The 15,545-nt window shown below is 51.4% G+C and overlaps 1 protein-coding gene across 1 annotated transcript in view; it reads right to left on the bottom strand.

Annotated features, from left to right (window-relative positions):
* Galnt17 (polypeptide N-acetylgalactosaminyltransferase 17) overlaps positions 1-15,545 on the bottom strand; it is a 140,907-nt gene that overhangs the window by 34,927 nt on the left and 90,435 nt on the right. Inside the window, exon 6 of the mRNA XM_070035600.1 lies at positions 6,612-6,729. Coding sequence (XP_069891701.1) covers positions 6,612-6,729 — 118 coding nt within the window. The remainder of the gene's footprint in view (positions 1-6,611; positions 6,730-15,545) is intronic.

Genomic DNA, 15,545 nt, shown 5'->3' with positions numbered 1-15,545 from the left:
AATACAAAGGCTCACAGCATTGTCAGCTTTCAAGAAAACTGAAGTTAAAACCCCATGGGAGCTGGGCACTGTGGCTCATGCCTGTAATCCCAGCTACTCAGGAGGCTGAGACCTGAGGATCGCTATTCAAAGCCAGTCCAGGCAGCAAAGTCCATGACACTCTTATCTCCAATTAACCACCACAAAGCTGTAAGTGGAGCTGTAGCTCAAGCAGCAGAGCACCAGCCTTGATTACAAAGCTCAAGGACAGTGCCCAGGCCCCGAGTTTAAGCCCTAGGACACACACACACACACACACACACACACACACACACACACACACACACACACACACACACACACACACGCTGTAGCTCAAGCAGCAGAGCACCAGCCTTGATTACAAAGCTCAAGGACAGTGCCCAGGCCCCGAGTTTAAGCCCTAGGACACACACACACACACACACACACACACACACACACACACACACACACACACACACACACACACACACACACACACACACACACACACACACACACACACACACCCCGTGTAGATAACACTTCAAGCCTCCTGGGTTTGTTAAGTTCTGAGGATATCAATGCTACAAAGGCTTGGCGAGTGGGAATCCCACCGGAGACCATTTATAATTTGTAAAAAAGCCAAACATCCATCTGCCTTGTTTCCCAACTGTTCCATTCCTAGGTATTTACTCATGAGAAATGAAACGCGTTCCAAGAGTGGCGTGGAGGAATGCTTCCATGGCCCCAGGCCGGCTCTCTGAGCAGGAAAACACCTGTTCCACACCCTGGCACCGCACATGGGCATGGCCTACCCCTCCCCAGAGCCTCAGGAGAACACTGCGGGCTCAGAACCAGGACTTCAGTGAGAGCGGTCGGGTACAGCAGGGAACACAGGGGTGGCTCCATCTGCCCAAGGCTCTGGACTCAGGGCCAGAAATCAACAGCACAGAGCGGCAGAAAACGGTAGACAGGGTGGAAGGGTTGAGGGAGGGGGAGTGGATGGAGAAGAGCAGTCGTGGGATGGGAACACGTGTGTGTGTGTGTGTGTGTGTGTGTGTGTGTGTGTGTGTATGTGTGTGTGTGTGTGAATTTAACTCCACAGTGTTATCAGGAAGAAGAAACCTACCCTGGTCACCTTGCTGGTCATCTTTGGCAGTTACCACGACAACCACCTCATTGTAAAAATGTTTAAGTGAAAGGAACGATGGGCGCGTTTTCCCCACGTTTCCTGTCTGAACCACGCCGCAGAGAGCCTGGACAGGCGAGGGGGAAGGGCGCCTCACACAAGAGCTTCAGCTCATAAATGCAGAGCGAAGGAACTGGGACTTGTACAAATCCTTGTTCTGCAGTTGCAAATGAGGTGATAGATGTCCATTCTCGGCCATTAATCAGGTGAAGGTGGGAGGAGGCTTTATCACCCATCAGCTAGGCCGAGCTCTGAGCCCAAAGGCAAAGCCCAACAGCTCTGCACGCAGGACAGGCGGACACCCAGCGGAAGGGGAGTTCATAGAATCATCTAGGTGTTCTGGAAAGGAGGGAGGGTGAAGGGAAGGAAAGCAGGAAGGAGGAAGGGAAGCAGGAGGAAAAGAGGAAAGAAGGAACAAAGAGGAAGGAAGACAACTAGGAAGAGGGAGGGAGGAAGGGAGAGAAAGAGACAGGAAGGAAGGGAGACAGGAAGAAAGGAAGGAGGAGGGAGGGCAAGGGGAGGCAAGAAGAATGGCTCGGCTCTGGTAGTTCACACCTGTAATCCTCACTACTCAGAAGGCTGAGATCTGAGGTCTGTGGTTCTAAACCAGCCCAGCGCTTACCTCCAATTAGCCACCAAAAAGCCAGAAGTAAAGGTGTGGCTCAAGTACACGAGCCTTAAAAACAACAAAAAACTTAGGGACAGTGCAAGCACCAGGAGCGCACAAGCACGCATGTGCGCACGCACGCACACACACACACACACACACACACACACACACACACACACACACGAAGGATGGAGGGAAAAGGGCTGTGTCGAGTCAGTCTTCTTGATCAAATTATTTCAATTACATTTTAGAGAAAAGGGTAATAACAAGTTAAAGACGCCAAGAGAAATCAGTCTGGCAAATCCAGATGGCGCAAATTCTCTGGGACAAATAGCTCATCTGCTTTGTCCAGCGAGTATCAGGAGACCTTGGAGGTAAGGAAAATGAGGACTGAAGACTCTGGACGGTTACCAAGCCAGGGTAGGCCAGGCTGCAGATCCCCACTGAACGTGCCAACTGTAAAAAGCATATGGTTTTCTTCAAGAAAATATGACAGAATTTTGAGACATATTTTTGAGAGCACATGACTTGAATATTAAATTCTGCTAATGTATAGTTCTGTCAAGATTATGTTTAATAAGTCTTCATATGTTAGCAATGAACCCGAAAGTATCTGTAAGCAGAATGTCTGGGCTTTGCTTTTCAAAAGCCAAGAAGCAGTCAAAAAAAGAAGAAAAAAAAAAGAAAGAAAGAAAAGGAAAGAAGAAACATGGCAAAATGTTGACATTTGTTGAGCTTCAGTGATTAGTACATTTGGGTTCATTATAATATTCTATTTTTGTGCAAGTGTAAAATCTTCCATAATCACAGGCAGAATTGAAAGAAATGAATGGAAAATGTGCTGACTGAATTCTTCCTTTCCCAATTTGCTTAGAGGGGGAAACAAAGACAAAATCCTCTCTGCCACATGGGGAGAATTCCCAGCCCTACTGAGCCCACGGTCCTGAGTTTCACAGAGTCTACAAAGAAAGCCATGTCCCACCACGTCCATCCAGGGCTGGCTGGTGGAAAGGTCACTTGAGGGAGGGCTGCTGGTGTGTGTGTGTGTGTGTGTGTGTGTGTGTGTGTGTGTGTGTGTGTGTGTGTGTGTGCGCACGCGCGCGCATGTGTGCGTGCATGCACGTTTAATTTTGTCTATGTAATGCTGGTAGGCCATTCTTTTTTAAATTTTTCCCACGAGTTCCACTTTGTCAGGTTCACACCCACCCACAACATGCCTCACCCCTTACCCCTCTCCCTCACCTCCCAAGCTACCTCCAGGGCTCCACTGTCTCACGCGCACATGAACTCGCTCCAAGAGGTCCTTTAAGAGGACGCGATATATTTTAATAATAAGAAGCCAGGTGGCGCGGTACCGTTCAGAGACGGCTGACACTGGCTTTCTCCAGCTCCCTCCCGCATGGCCAGCTGCTGCCCACACCACGGCTGAGCACCTTGAACCTCAGTGAACATGAAAAGCAGGCTGGGCACCCATAGCTTATGCCAAGGTCCTAGCTCGTGTGTGTGTGTGTGTGTGTGTATGTGTGTGTGTGTGTGTGTGTGTGTGTGTGCAAGGTCCTAGCTCGTGTGTGTGTGTGTGTGTGTGTGTGTGTGTGTGTGTGTGTGACAGAGAGGATGGGCATCAAGGCCAGCCTGGGAGAAAACAAGTGCACAAGATGCTTTCTCCAGAAGGGCCGGCACCACGGCGCAGGCTGGGTATACCCCGGCATGCTCTGGGCAGGAAGCAAGACCAAGGGACAAATAAATACAGTTTGGAGGCGTGGCTTTGTGAGGAGAGTGCCTGCCAAGCAAGTGCAGGGCCTGGAGTTCCAAACCCCAGCACTGCCAAAGATAGGAAAGAAAAAGGAACAGGAAAAGGAGCTATGGGTGCAGCAGGTGCAGTGCCCCTGGCAGGGACATCTTCAACACCACAGCAGTGGCTACACCTGGCACACCAGGGCCCACTGGAGAGAGGACAGGGCCGCAGGGCTCTTGAGTGAGCAATGGCTGACTCAGAGGAGGGAGGGTGGGAAGCATGGGGGGGGCCGGAGTCAAGGCTGAGCTCCTCAGAGCCAGCTGCAGCAAGGGACAAGAGAACAAAGAAGAGGAGGAGAGGAGGGCCACAGCCCTTTTCGTGGCGGGGGCCCACGAAAAGCAGGAGGCTTTGGTACAAAGAAACCATGTGAAGAAGCAAACTTTCGACTCCAGGCTGAGGCTAGCCATTACTCAGACACCCAAGGCCTGATCTGTGGTGAACTTCTGGGTCTTCAGCTCAGTGGGACTGAGCCGAGCAAGGTGGCAGGAATGCTATGCTGACCCCACTCGGGTCATAAGCATGGCAGCCCACATTCTGGGGCACATGTGTGGCCACACCTGGCCCAGTAGTGTCCTGAACTGTGACGCCATCGATCACCCTCAGCACACCCACCCCCTGGCCTGTCATCCCCAGGACATGGCCAAGCCACACAGCGAGTCTCAGACCTGCCCTCACCTATGAGAGCCCCTGCCCAGGAGAGGCCTAGGCCACCCAGGCCAGGCTGCTGGGCCTGCACACCTCCTGCGCGAGTGTGGACACTGCCAGGGCCTTGGGGGCAGGGGAGAGGCCCAGCCCACAGCTGAGAGGTTCGGAGAACACCGGATGCCACAGAGGCCTGACCCCAGGGGCCCTAACCATAGGGCCCTGACCACAAGAAACCTATGGACCAATCATGGATGGACTCAAACTTTGGCAGCTGGAGGGGAACAAAGTAGGACCCCAGGGCGCTCCAGTCTAGCTCGCCCTCCACACCCCTGCTTCCTACCCACCCCTGCTCCCTGTTGACTGTCCATTTCTATCCCCTGCTTTCTGTCCACCTCTGCCATCTGCTTCCTGCCAATCCCTACCCTACTTCCTGTCCACCCCTGCCCTACTTCCTGTCTACCCCACTCCCTACTTCCACCCCCTGCTTTCTGCCCACCCACCCCCCGCCCCACTCTCTGTCCACCCCACCCCTTCTTCCTGCCCACCCTGCCCCACTTCCTGCCCATCTTGCCCCACTTCCTGTCTATCTCCACCCCACTTCTGTCCACCTCCATCCCCTGCTTCCTGCCCACCCCGCCCTACTTCCTGTCTACCTCTGCCCCCTGCTTCCTGTCCACCCTGAGGGAGGCAGTTCATCATGCTCTCTGCCATGACACGGTCTCTCCACAGACATGAGAGGACAGGGCCGGTGATCACAGACAGAAACCTTTGAACTCATGAGTAGAAACAAACCCTCCTCCCTTTCAGCTGAGTGCTGTCAAGTGGCATCAGGGTTGCCCCTCAGAGCCTTGGGCTCAGGAGGACTCCAGCACCATGTACACGGGAGCCGGGGTCCCTAGGAAAGGATGCTGGGGCCAGGTGCAGGCCTTCTCCAACAGTCTGAAGGTCTGATGGTGCTGTTCCTCAGTCTCCCTGAGGTGTCCAGGGGTATCTGCCAGTAACGGCACAGCAGGGAAGTGAAGGGCACTGGCCACTGGCCAAGAGTACAGAGACGAGGCCTTCCCTTCTCCCAAGCCCATGGGAGCTTTCCCCATCGCTAGAAAGCAATCTGTTTCTCTTCTCCCTTGGAGAATTGTTTTCCCTCCTAACATGGAGATGTGTTTCTCTCACATGCCTTCTTCATCGTCGCTGACCAGCCTATGTAGAGGAAGATGAACTTCTCCATGTCACTTCCATTTGCTTCCTCAGGCCTGGCAGGCTTTGCATCCCTTCACCCCATCAATTGTCTGCCACACACCAGCTGCCTGCCACCCAAGAAGCGCCTCAAGTCATCTTGTAGGCTTTTCTCCCCTTGAAACAGAAAGTCTTTCTACTCAAGACATATCTTAACTAAGTAAGGAAGGAACCCAGAAGCCACAAACCATGTCCTGGAAGGGTTAGAAATATCACAGATGGCTCTGCCTGTCTCTCAACAAAAATAAACGGCCAAGTGGAGCACACCAGGCCGCTATGGAATCACAGGTCACAATCCCCGAGGCAGAGGCCAGAAAGGCATCTCCACAAGCCGTTCCTTCTAAATAAAACCGCGCGCACAGGTGTCTGCCTCACGGAGATTATACCTGTGTGCATACAGTGACAGAGAGGTCTGGTATTTTTCAAGAACTGAAGATAAAATTCCAGAGACTGAATTTATTCATTCATTTAGTTGCTGCTCTAAGGGATATAAAATAGCACAAAGTCAAATACAGTCCTTCTGGAGCAGTACTGGAGACCAACTCAAGAGTCTTGTGCCCACCAGGCAAATGCTCTACCACTTGAGCCACACCTCCAGCCATTTTTACCTTAGCTATTTTTCAAACAGGACCTCCAGCCTTAAAGTGCCAATCTTCCTACCTGTACCTCTCTCCACTGTGCCCAGACAATGCATGTGGAGATGGGGTGTCTCATGAACTTTGTGCCTGGGCTGGTATTGAACCACCACCATCTCAATCTCCGCCTCCTCTGTGGCTGGGATTACAGGCGTGAGCCACCACACCCAGTGAGAAGCAATGCCACTTTCTATAAAAAAAAAAAAAAACACTTCCTGGACATTTTACAGGACACTGTTTCATGTCAGAGGCAGCCATCACCGGGAGCCAACAGGAGCACTGGAGCCACTTGCCAGCGCCCCTCCCGATGAGAGGAAGCGGCAGTGTGCCGGTACAGACCAGTGGTGCATTGCCCAGGGTGCGGGACAGAATGTCAGGGGCAGCCTCTGCCTCTGCTACTCAGCATAGCTGTGACCGAATGCCTGGCAGTCAAACTAGGAGAGACTTGTTTTGCTAAACGATGAGGCTGGTGAGTGAACACAAATCAGTCAGGAGTCTAACCTTGATCCCCAGCTCGATGTTCTCCCCACCATACACGTCCATGCCCGGGTCCAGCAGGCCGATGTCCCCAAAGAATCTCCTGTTGACCACGAAGGAGCAGCCGATCATGGCAGGCGTCCTGTGAGAGAGAGAGAGAGAGAGAGAGAGAGAGAGAGAGAGAGAGAGAGAGAGAGAGAGAGAGAGAGAGAGAGAGAGAGAAAAAGCTAAGCTCAGCAAAGCCCAACAGCAGCCCTTGCCTTCCCCAGAGCAAGTGCTGGTCCACGCCTGTCTCCCAGGGACCCTGGGTCCCCATCCCCAGTTCTCTGTAAGGCCAGGAGCCTTTGGTTTCTCAGGACACAGACGCGATGAGGACTGGTAGATGTGATTCTCACTGGGCAGCACAAGTTCATGGCAGATCCCATGAGTCCACAGAAGACTCCACAAATCCACTGCAGACCGCATGAGTCCACAGCAGGCTGCACAAGCCCACGGCAGGCCCCACGAGTCCAGGGTAGACCCCACAAATCCACAGCAGGCTCACGAGGCCACGACAGACCACATGAGTCCATAGCAGGCCCCACAAATCCTAGAAATCCTTGCTCTCTGCCCATGAAGGAGAGGAGATTTAACATGTAGAGAGTGTGAGGAGGAATCAGAGAGGAGGCATGGAAGGCACTGGAGCCAGACTCCATGTTCTGTGGGAGAAACTGCTTTGTGTTTTTCTGTACCGAGGTTTCCACTCGGATCTCATGCTTGCTAGGGAGGTGCTCCTCTGCTGAACCACGCCTCCAGTGGTTTTTGAGATAGGATCTGGCGTCTTGTCCAGTCACACATTTGGACAGTGTCACAAACTATTGTTGTGCTGTTTTTGCCTCTGTTTCCAGATTTATCATCACCCTGGATAACACATTGATTTCCTCAGCACCCACCCATGTCTAGCCATGTTTCTAGTGCTACTTGGCTATTTCTAATAACCAAGATATACTTTTCCATTCAAGCACCACATAGTAATTCATTGTCATCATCACCACCACCACCATCATCATTACCACCACCATTATTATAATCACAATCACCATTATCATCATCATCATCACTGCAACCACTTACTGAGCAGAACCATGTACAAAGCACCCTTGTCTATTTGCTGTACAAAGTAGAGTGTGTCAGCATGTGTCACCTAGGTACACAATACCTGACTCCAAATTAGACTGCAGAGCTATTGTAACCAGCCCAGCATGATACGACTCAAAACCAGACATGCAGACCCACGGTAATGGAAGATCCAGAGATCAACCCACAGAACACAGCTCCAGCCTTCTTCACAGGGTGCAAGGGCACACAGGGAGGATGAGGAGAGATAGTGCCGTCCACGGGGAGAAGGCTGGAATGGTCCCCCGTGCCTTGGCCTGCACATAGACCAGCCCAGCTCAGAGGCCCTCATCCAGGTCAAAGGCCTGGAACTACAGGAAAGCCTGGAGAAATGCTTCTAGACACACAGATGAGGACTTTCTAAACAAGACTCGGGAGCTCAGGAAGCAGGAGCCAGAGCTGACAGTGAGGCTGGATCCCACACTGCCTAGCATAGGAAGACTGGTGAGCAGACAGTACACGCTCCACACACTGCCCCAATGCAAAGAGGCAGATCAGGCATAGGGCAAGAGCAGAGTTCCTGATCTGAGCCCTGTTCTCTTCAGAGAAGGCTTCATGGAAGAGCTAGGCAGACCACCACATGGTCACACTACACCTGACCACAGATCCACGTGGCCACAAACACACTGCACCTAACCACAGAGCCACGGGACCATGCCATACCCCACCACAGAGCCAGATGGCCAGGAGACCACACTGAGAGGTTGTGTCAGATTTCGGTCACTGTAACAAGTCTCTTATGAAGAGAAGAGGTTGGTTTGGGCTCATGATCTGGAAAGCTCCAATCTATGGTCAGACTCTGGGTTTCCAGGCCCCTGTTGGGGGCCAGAAGGCCACTGGAAAGAGCATGGGGGGGCAGGACCACTCACTCCTGGCCAGAGAGCAAAGAAGAAGGGGAGGGATCAAGGCCCACCCCCCTGCCAGGCCCCCAATAACCTCAAGACCACCCCACTGGGCTCCATCCCCCAGGTCCCAGCTCCTCCCGACAGAGCTGTCTGGGGACCAAGCCTTATATTAACCCAGGCCTCTGTGGGACATTTGAGACACAAACTACAGCATGAGTGAAGTGGCCAGGCACGGACTCGTGCAAAGGAGGGCAGAGCCAGGGGTAGCCCGTGGTGCTGGGTGCCACATCCTGCCCCCAGAGCCAAACCAGCTCAGCTAGGCTACGGCTCAGAGCCCTGGCACTGGGTGGGGCTGGTGGGGCAGGGAGGAGGGATAGGAGGCCCCCTTTGGACAATTTTGGGGAACTGGTACCTACTTAACACTAAGAATATAATTTGGGGGAAGGAGTTGTCCAGTGGGTGCAGAGTTCTCCACTGGCAAAATGCTATCATTTAATACCCTGAGTCCCATTTGCCTCTGCTCTACATAGAAACACCCAAAGGGTAAGTAGCCCTGCCTTAAAAAACCAAACAGCACCATGATCAGCACACACAGATGCCTCACAGCCAGTGGATGGTCAGCTGGCACACCGCAGCTAAGCCAGGGATTACTGGCCAGGAGTAACCCACACCCAAGTCACCGCTTCCTGGGAATGCAGAGTGGTGTGCCTGGAATCACATGGCTTCCTTTCTCCTTCCAGAGGAAAAAAAGAACTTCCCTCCCTCCCTTCTCCTTCCCTCCTCTCTTTCTCACATTCTCTCCTTCCCCCACCCCCCAGCCTGGGATTTTTCACAGATGTAGAAAATGCCAGTGAGGACTGAAGTTGCCAGAGCTGACAGATTCTGCCCCGGCTTACTTTACTCAAACAAAGACCACAGCCACACGAGAAGAAGATGCTTTCCATAAGCAGTTCCTCCAGCATAACACATTTCCCTCTTGCTAATCACATTGTCTTTAGGCTCCAAGAGGCTGATTTGCAGACAACCCTCTGAAGAGTATTTGTGTGAAAGCACGGTGCACATACTTGGCATACGTGGTTTTTTCAAGTGTCTGCTTAGCTATCTTGTGCATGAGAACTGTTAGGAAGACAAAGAGAAAGAGGAAGGAAAGCTCTAGAATAGATACCACTGAGCTACAGCTCCCACCATGGCTGATATTTGCTCGTTAATATCTGACAGCCAAGTGCTGGAGGAGACTGATGGTCAGGACGACCAGTTGAGTCATAAAATGCACTGCCAGAGTGAATCCATAGACTTTTATTGCCCTGATAATGGCCTGGCTGAGGTGTTAGAGACACAGCTTTAATCGACAGTATGTGGAGTCAGATTTCCCAACTGTTAGAAATTAAGCACATTTATTTCTTACAAATTAAATTACCTGGAAGGGGGGGGGAGAATCAGCCTCAGGTACAGAAATATTTCATGTTTACCAACCAAACAGGTCAGTTGCTAAATAGCCCTGCTGGGTCCTGACACTTGGCCCAGAAATGGCATCTGTCTTCCTAACAAACAGAGGGAAGAAATGGCGACCTGGGAGTAAGGGTTTCACCCCCCCCCATCACCTTTCCAGCACAGGAAGGACAAGGACAGGCCCATCATTTCCTCCCAGTAGATGATTGAGGTGCATGGGAGACACCGCCATACTCTCCTCCTCACGTGGACAGCGGATGATGGAGGTACTCTAATGCTCTCTATGTGGTTCTAACTTTCCAGTGAGGACACAAGGAAGTGGGGATGGCATCCGGTTCTGTGGTGCCACCTTCGTCCCGAGGCTTTCTACCTTGAGCCTGATGTCCTGAAACACTGGGGACATGGGCCTGGGCAACAGCTCAGGCCACAGGGTGGGGACGCTCTGCCCAAGATCCACACCAGGCCATGGCCGCCGACGTCTGTTCTTGCTCCTTCTCAGAAGCAGACGATGGAAACTTAGTTATTCTGAACCCCAGCTCCAGGAAACCTGCTGCCTGTTCAGCAGGGCCTCCTTCATCTCCCTGGATGGCACGAAATCTACGTGGTCCCTCATGACCTTCCCCATGACCCCGAGGCACGGCACCAAGACAAACTGGCAACCAGAGCACCTGGCTCCTCTGACTGGGATAGCACCCGGGGCTGCCCTCCACCTTGAAAGCCGGGGGCAGGAGGGAGGGAGTGGGTGTGGCACGGAGTGCGGTCCTCACCCACAAGGAGAGGATTGGGTTCTTCTGCGTGCCTGAGACACAGACTCTGCAAAACATGTGCAAAGCAATTCGACACAAGCAAACCCATGGACCCTTCCAGAGCCCGGGGGCTGATGGCAGCTGGCCCATGACAGAAGCTTCTAGAAGCACATCTGTGATCAAGGCACAGCGTTCTGCCTCCTGGCTGCCAAGGTGGAACACAGGCTCCAACTGAAGCCCAAGGCGCCCTCTAGGCCAGTGCCTCTCTTGAGTACGAGTGAGGAGGCAGCAAGGCGGCTGGAAGAGAAATTCCCTCCTGCTCTATGGCCGTCACAAAGAGCCCCCCAAATCACCAGCTACAGGACCCAGAAATTTAGGGGGATTAAAAAAAACCCAACACATTACCAAGCATACATCATCCTATGACCGGCGCCAATGGATCTCCTCAGACATCTGACTTGGTGTTTGCCCTGTGGGTTCCGGCAGAGGCGGCGGCAAGCTCTGCTCAGGACACGGCAGCCACATGTCTCATTCCTGGTCACCTGTCTCCATTCCTCGCCTTCTTTTCTGGGAGCATGTTTAAACCAAGAGATCTACATAACTTCCCACAGATAACAGGACATGTTCACTCAGGGAAATGCTTCCCAGTGTCTACTCTGCATCCTGGGGAAAACAGAAGTGGTAGTATGTTCCACCCTCACTCACTCCCTGCCCTCAGGGGCTGGTGGGCAGAGCTGAGGTGCACACTACCCTGACTCCATCCATGTCTAGGAGTATGCCTGGACTGCGATCCTCCCACTGTCAGCCTCCCAAATAGCTAGGATGATAGGCCTGAGCCACTGAGGCCCAGCTCAGAAATGAACTTTTTACAATCCATACTCACATGGCAGAGGCACGGGGGCCATCAGAGGGAGCAGGGCTTCCTCTCCACAAGTGAGGAGCCACACTTGGGGGGAAACACCCAGAGTGGGCCCAGGGAACAGGTAAGACAGCCCCCTCCCCCACCGTGCCCCCACCTAGTGCCCAACCCGAAACTCCCTCACAAGCAATTTCTCCTTTTCCCTCAGCAGTATGTCCTCCTCTATTCTCTGCTCTGCCACGTGAGGACAAAGGCCCCAAAGGACAGAGTCTAACCTCTCGCCTGATTAGATTTTGATTAGATTAGGCCATACAGTGATTAGTGCTGTAAAATTAGACTCTGATTGGAGGCACTAACAGGAGGCTCAGAGAAACAAGGGAACAGGCCTTTCCTGTCCTCAGCTCTGGTCTGCATCAATCAAGCGGTGAAGGAAGGGCCCCAACCTCCAGCTCCCTCTGATGCTCTCACCATTGGTAGTCCTGCACAAAGCCATCCACCCACCCATCCATCCACCCACCCACCCATCCATCTATCCAACCAACCAACCAACCAACCATCTATCCATTCAACTATGCATCCATCTGACCAACCATCCATCCATCCATCCATCCATCCATCCATCCATCCAACCAACCCCACTGGACCCTACCTGAAGCAAACTCTTGTCATGAGCACCAATGATATCCCAGGTGCCTGCTAGACTTCTGCTCCCCTCTGTTACCTACACAACCCTCAGCACTATTGTAAGCACTCTACCATTTGAGTTCTGCCTCAGGACCCAGGTCTTTATTATGCTTTTGAGACAAGGTCTTGCCTTTACTTTTGCTTAGACTGGCCTTGAATTCACAATCCTACTTCTGCCTCCTGAAGAGCTGAGATGACAGGAATGTGCACCTTCATGACTAGTTTTAAAATATTTTAATAAAAATCAACCTCATGCTTAGTGGTAGAGTGTTTATCTAGCAAGCATGAGCCGCTGGGTTAAATCTTAAGTTCTACACAAACAAGCAGGCCAGTAAATAAATTCTAAAATAAAGTGAAGACTTTAGTTATTTCCAGTGCTCACAGAGCCACGTGTAGCCACCATATTGGATGGTTCTGAAAGGCACATTTCCATCACTGGAAATGGTCCACTGGATAATGCCACTCCATTGATCATGAACCTATGGAGCCACCAGAGAGCTTGTGAAAAAATCCCAATTCCATGCATGTCCAGAAGATACAGCCCTAGGAAGTTCATATAATCAGTGCTGACCACCTGCCCTCAAGTGCTGCTGTGCAGTATTATGCCAGACCACAGTTTAGGAAAAATGGAGATCTTTTCTATTAACTCTCTTTCTGGCCATATTAAGGTTTGAACTCTGGGCCTCATGTTTGCTAGGCAGGCACTCTTACCACTGAGCCATGCCTCAGCCTCTATCTTCTTCTGGTTACTTTGGAGGTAGGGTCAGTCTTCCTCCCTTCCCAGTGTAGGCCTGGGTAACATTGAGTCTATCTCTTTAAGAAACTTTTTCTAGCCTTGAACCATCAGCCTCCCAAACTCAGCTTCCTGAATACCTAGGAATACAGGCATGAGCCACCAGCACCGGCTCATTCATCAGAAGCCCCTCATTAAGCAACTGCTGATGGGGTGGGAGGATGAAGGGATGGGCAGCCCAAGGTGGTAGGAACCACCAGTGCAGAAGAGCAGCCAAATACACCCTGTGCCTTGGGTTTTCTAATCACAAAGCTGGTCTTTAGTTCAGTGCATCTATACCGCCGCTCACAGCTCACCTTGACTGGAAAATAACAGCTTATATACAGTGAATAAGTAGCTATGCTTCTTAGGCTTTCCTAGAAAAACCCAGTGGACAAACTTTAACAGTTTTTTAAAAAAAAAAAACCACCACCAACAAACAACAAAAAACCAATGAATTCTTGATTGAGCAATTAGCTTTGCAAATACTCATGCACACATGAGGAGAAACTGGCGGATTATTAATGACCACACTGCACGGAAGTGTGGCAGGTTCTCTTCCCGTGGAGCTGTGCCAACAGGCAAACTCTGTTATGGAAGGAATCACCCAGAACCAACCCCAGCCGTTAGGCCAGGAGCCAGGGAGCTCAGGGCAGGAGGGGGGCTCGGCACCTGTCTGCACACGAGCAGAGTGTCCCACCTCTCACTCTCTGGCTGGCTGGCCAGGCAGGCTCTTCCATCTCTGCATGCCCATTCCATATGGGGCACGGCAGTTTCTTCTGCTGGCACTCTTCCAGCACATAGTTCAAGTCTTATTCTCTATGCCTTTACTCCAAGTCTTCTCCAACTTTTTTTCTGCAAAGAGGTAATTATGGATTCAGCCACTCAACCAGCAAAAGTCGTGTACCTTGCAAATGCGCGACACCCAACATTTGTAATTAATTTCTAGTCAATCATTTGTAATTCATTCCATACCCCTCCCCCCAAAAATGGAATAAAGTGTACTGAAGACCAGGGATGACACTGGAAGTTTCTGCCAATATAAACAAAAATAACAGGACCAGAAGTCGGATGGACTAGAAGTCCAAAGCACCAGAGGAGATTTAAACAGAAAAGGGGGGGGGGAAAGCATACATTATCTAGAAGACAAAAAAAACCAAACAAAGGCCCGAGGAAATAAGACACGCAAATGGGGTGTCTGGCAAGGCACCTGCCATGAACTCACACTGCACCCCACCCAGGGTGCAGAATCTCTAACACCAAATTAGAAACAAAATCCATCCGAGGGCTTCTTGCGAGCCAAGTGTGAGCCACATGCACAAATCAAAATGACAACAGAAAGATGAAAAAGACGGGCAAAGCAAACACAAAGAAAGCAAGGCGAGATGAGTTCCAGAAGATGAAATATGAGCTGGCGACCACACGGTAGTGTAAATCAGAGGTCCACAGACAAGGCCGCCATCACTCGCCACAAGGTGGAAACGGAGAAGGAACAGCGGAATATACTGGGCTCCTCCTTCCCCCTTTTTTATTTCTGCTGAGTTAGAGACTGAACTCAGAGTCCTGTACTTACTAAGGCTGATTCATGCTCCTGGTGCTTTTGCTCTTGGTGTTTTTCAGAAAGGATCTTCCGCTAACTTTGCCCAGGCTGGCCTTTGACAGTGATCCTCCTATGAAGACCTCTGGAGTTGCTCACTTTCTTGGACATCTCTCTCCACAGGCAATGAGCAAATGCAGCTGACATGTTGGGACACACATCTAGCCAGCTGGGACTCAGCTGGGATGACACGGGGGGACACCGGTCAGGGTCCCTGAGGACAGTTTCCACCAGGAGCCTCCAAGTTCAACATCCAGCTAAGCAGGTCCCATCCACCATGGCCTGGTCTAGATCAACCAGCTATCCTTCTCCTCTCTGAATGGCACTCAGAGAATGTTCTAGCATCTTTGGAACTCACCCAGCAGTGGGCTTTTAACCCTGCCTTGGTGTGCAGAACCTCCCTCCCAAGGAGAAATGTCGGAATACATCTTAGTTGTGTTTAGGGAAGGATTCTTGTTTTCAAAGGTGACTTAGAGTGAAGAGACATTCTGGAAATCAGTCTCAGACGCGATTGATTTTAGCAACACCTGCCCGACTCGCGTCTCTCAGGTGATTGATTAGTGCTGTCCTGCTCAAACCCCAGGCCTTACCGGGGACCGCAAGAAACGTCATATTTTAAGCATAGCAGGGAGCGGTGCCTTTGAGTGGTGAGACTCCCCCTAGTCCCCCACATCCCTGGGGAAGGCTAGCTTGCATCAGAAGCTGCATCCTAGATGAAGAGATCCGTTAAGAATAAAAACAGAGAGCAAGCAAAATTAGCTGAAAATGAGAACGAGGAAGCAGGAGGCAGCAATTACGGGCAGCACCCGGGGGCACATTTCTATTTTTATCACCAATCAGATTCTGTGACA

This window comes from Dipodomys merriami, unplaced genomic scaffold, assembly GCF_024711535.1.
Source record: "Dipodomys merriami isolate MVZ:Mamm:240054 unplaced genomic scaffold, mDipMer1.0.p SCAF_26, whole genome shotgun sequence".
Lineage (NCBI taxonomy): Eukaryota > Metazoa > Chordata > Mammalia > Rodentia > Heteromyidae > Dipodomys > Dipodomys merriami.
Note: the sequence above shows the minus strand (reverse complement) of the source record. Positions and strands in the feature narration are given on the sequence as shown.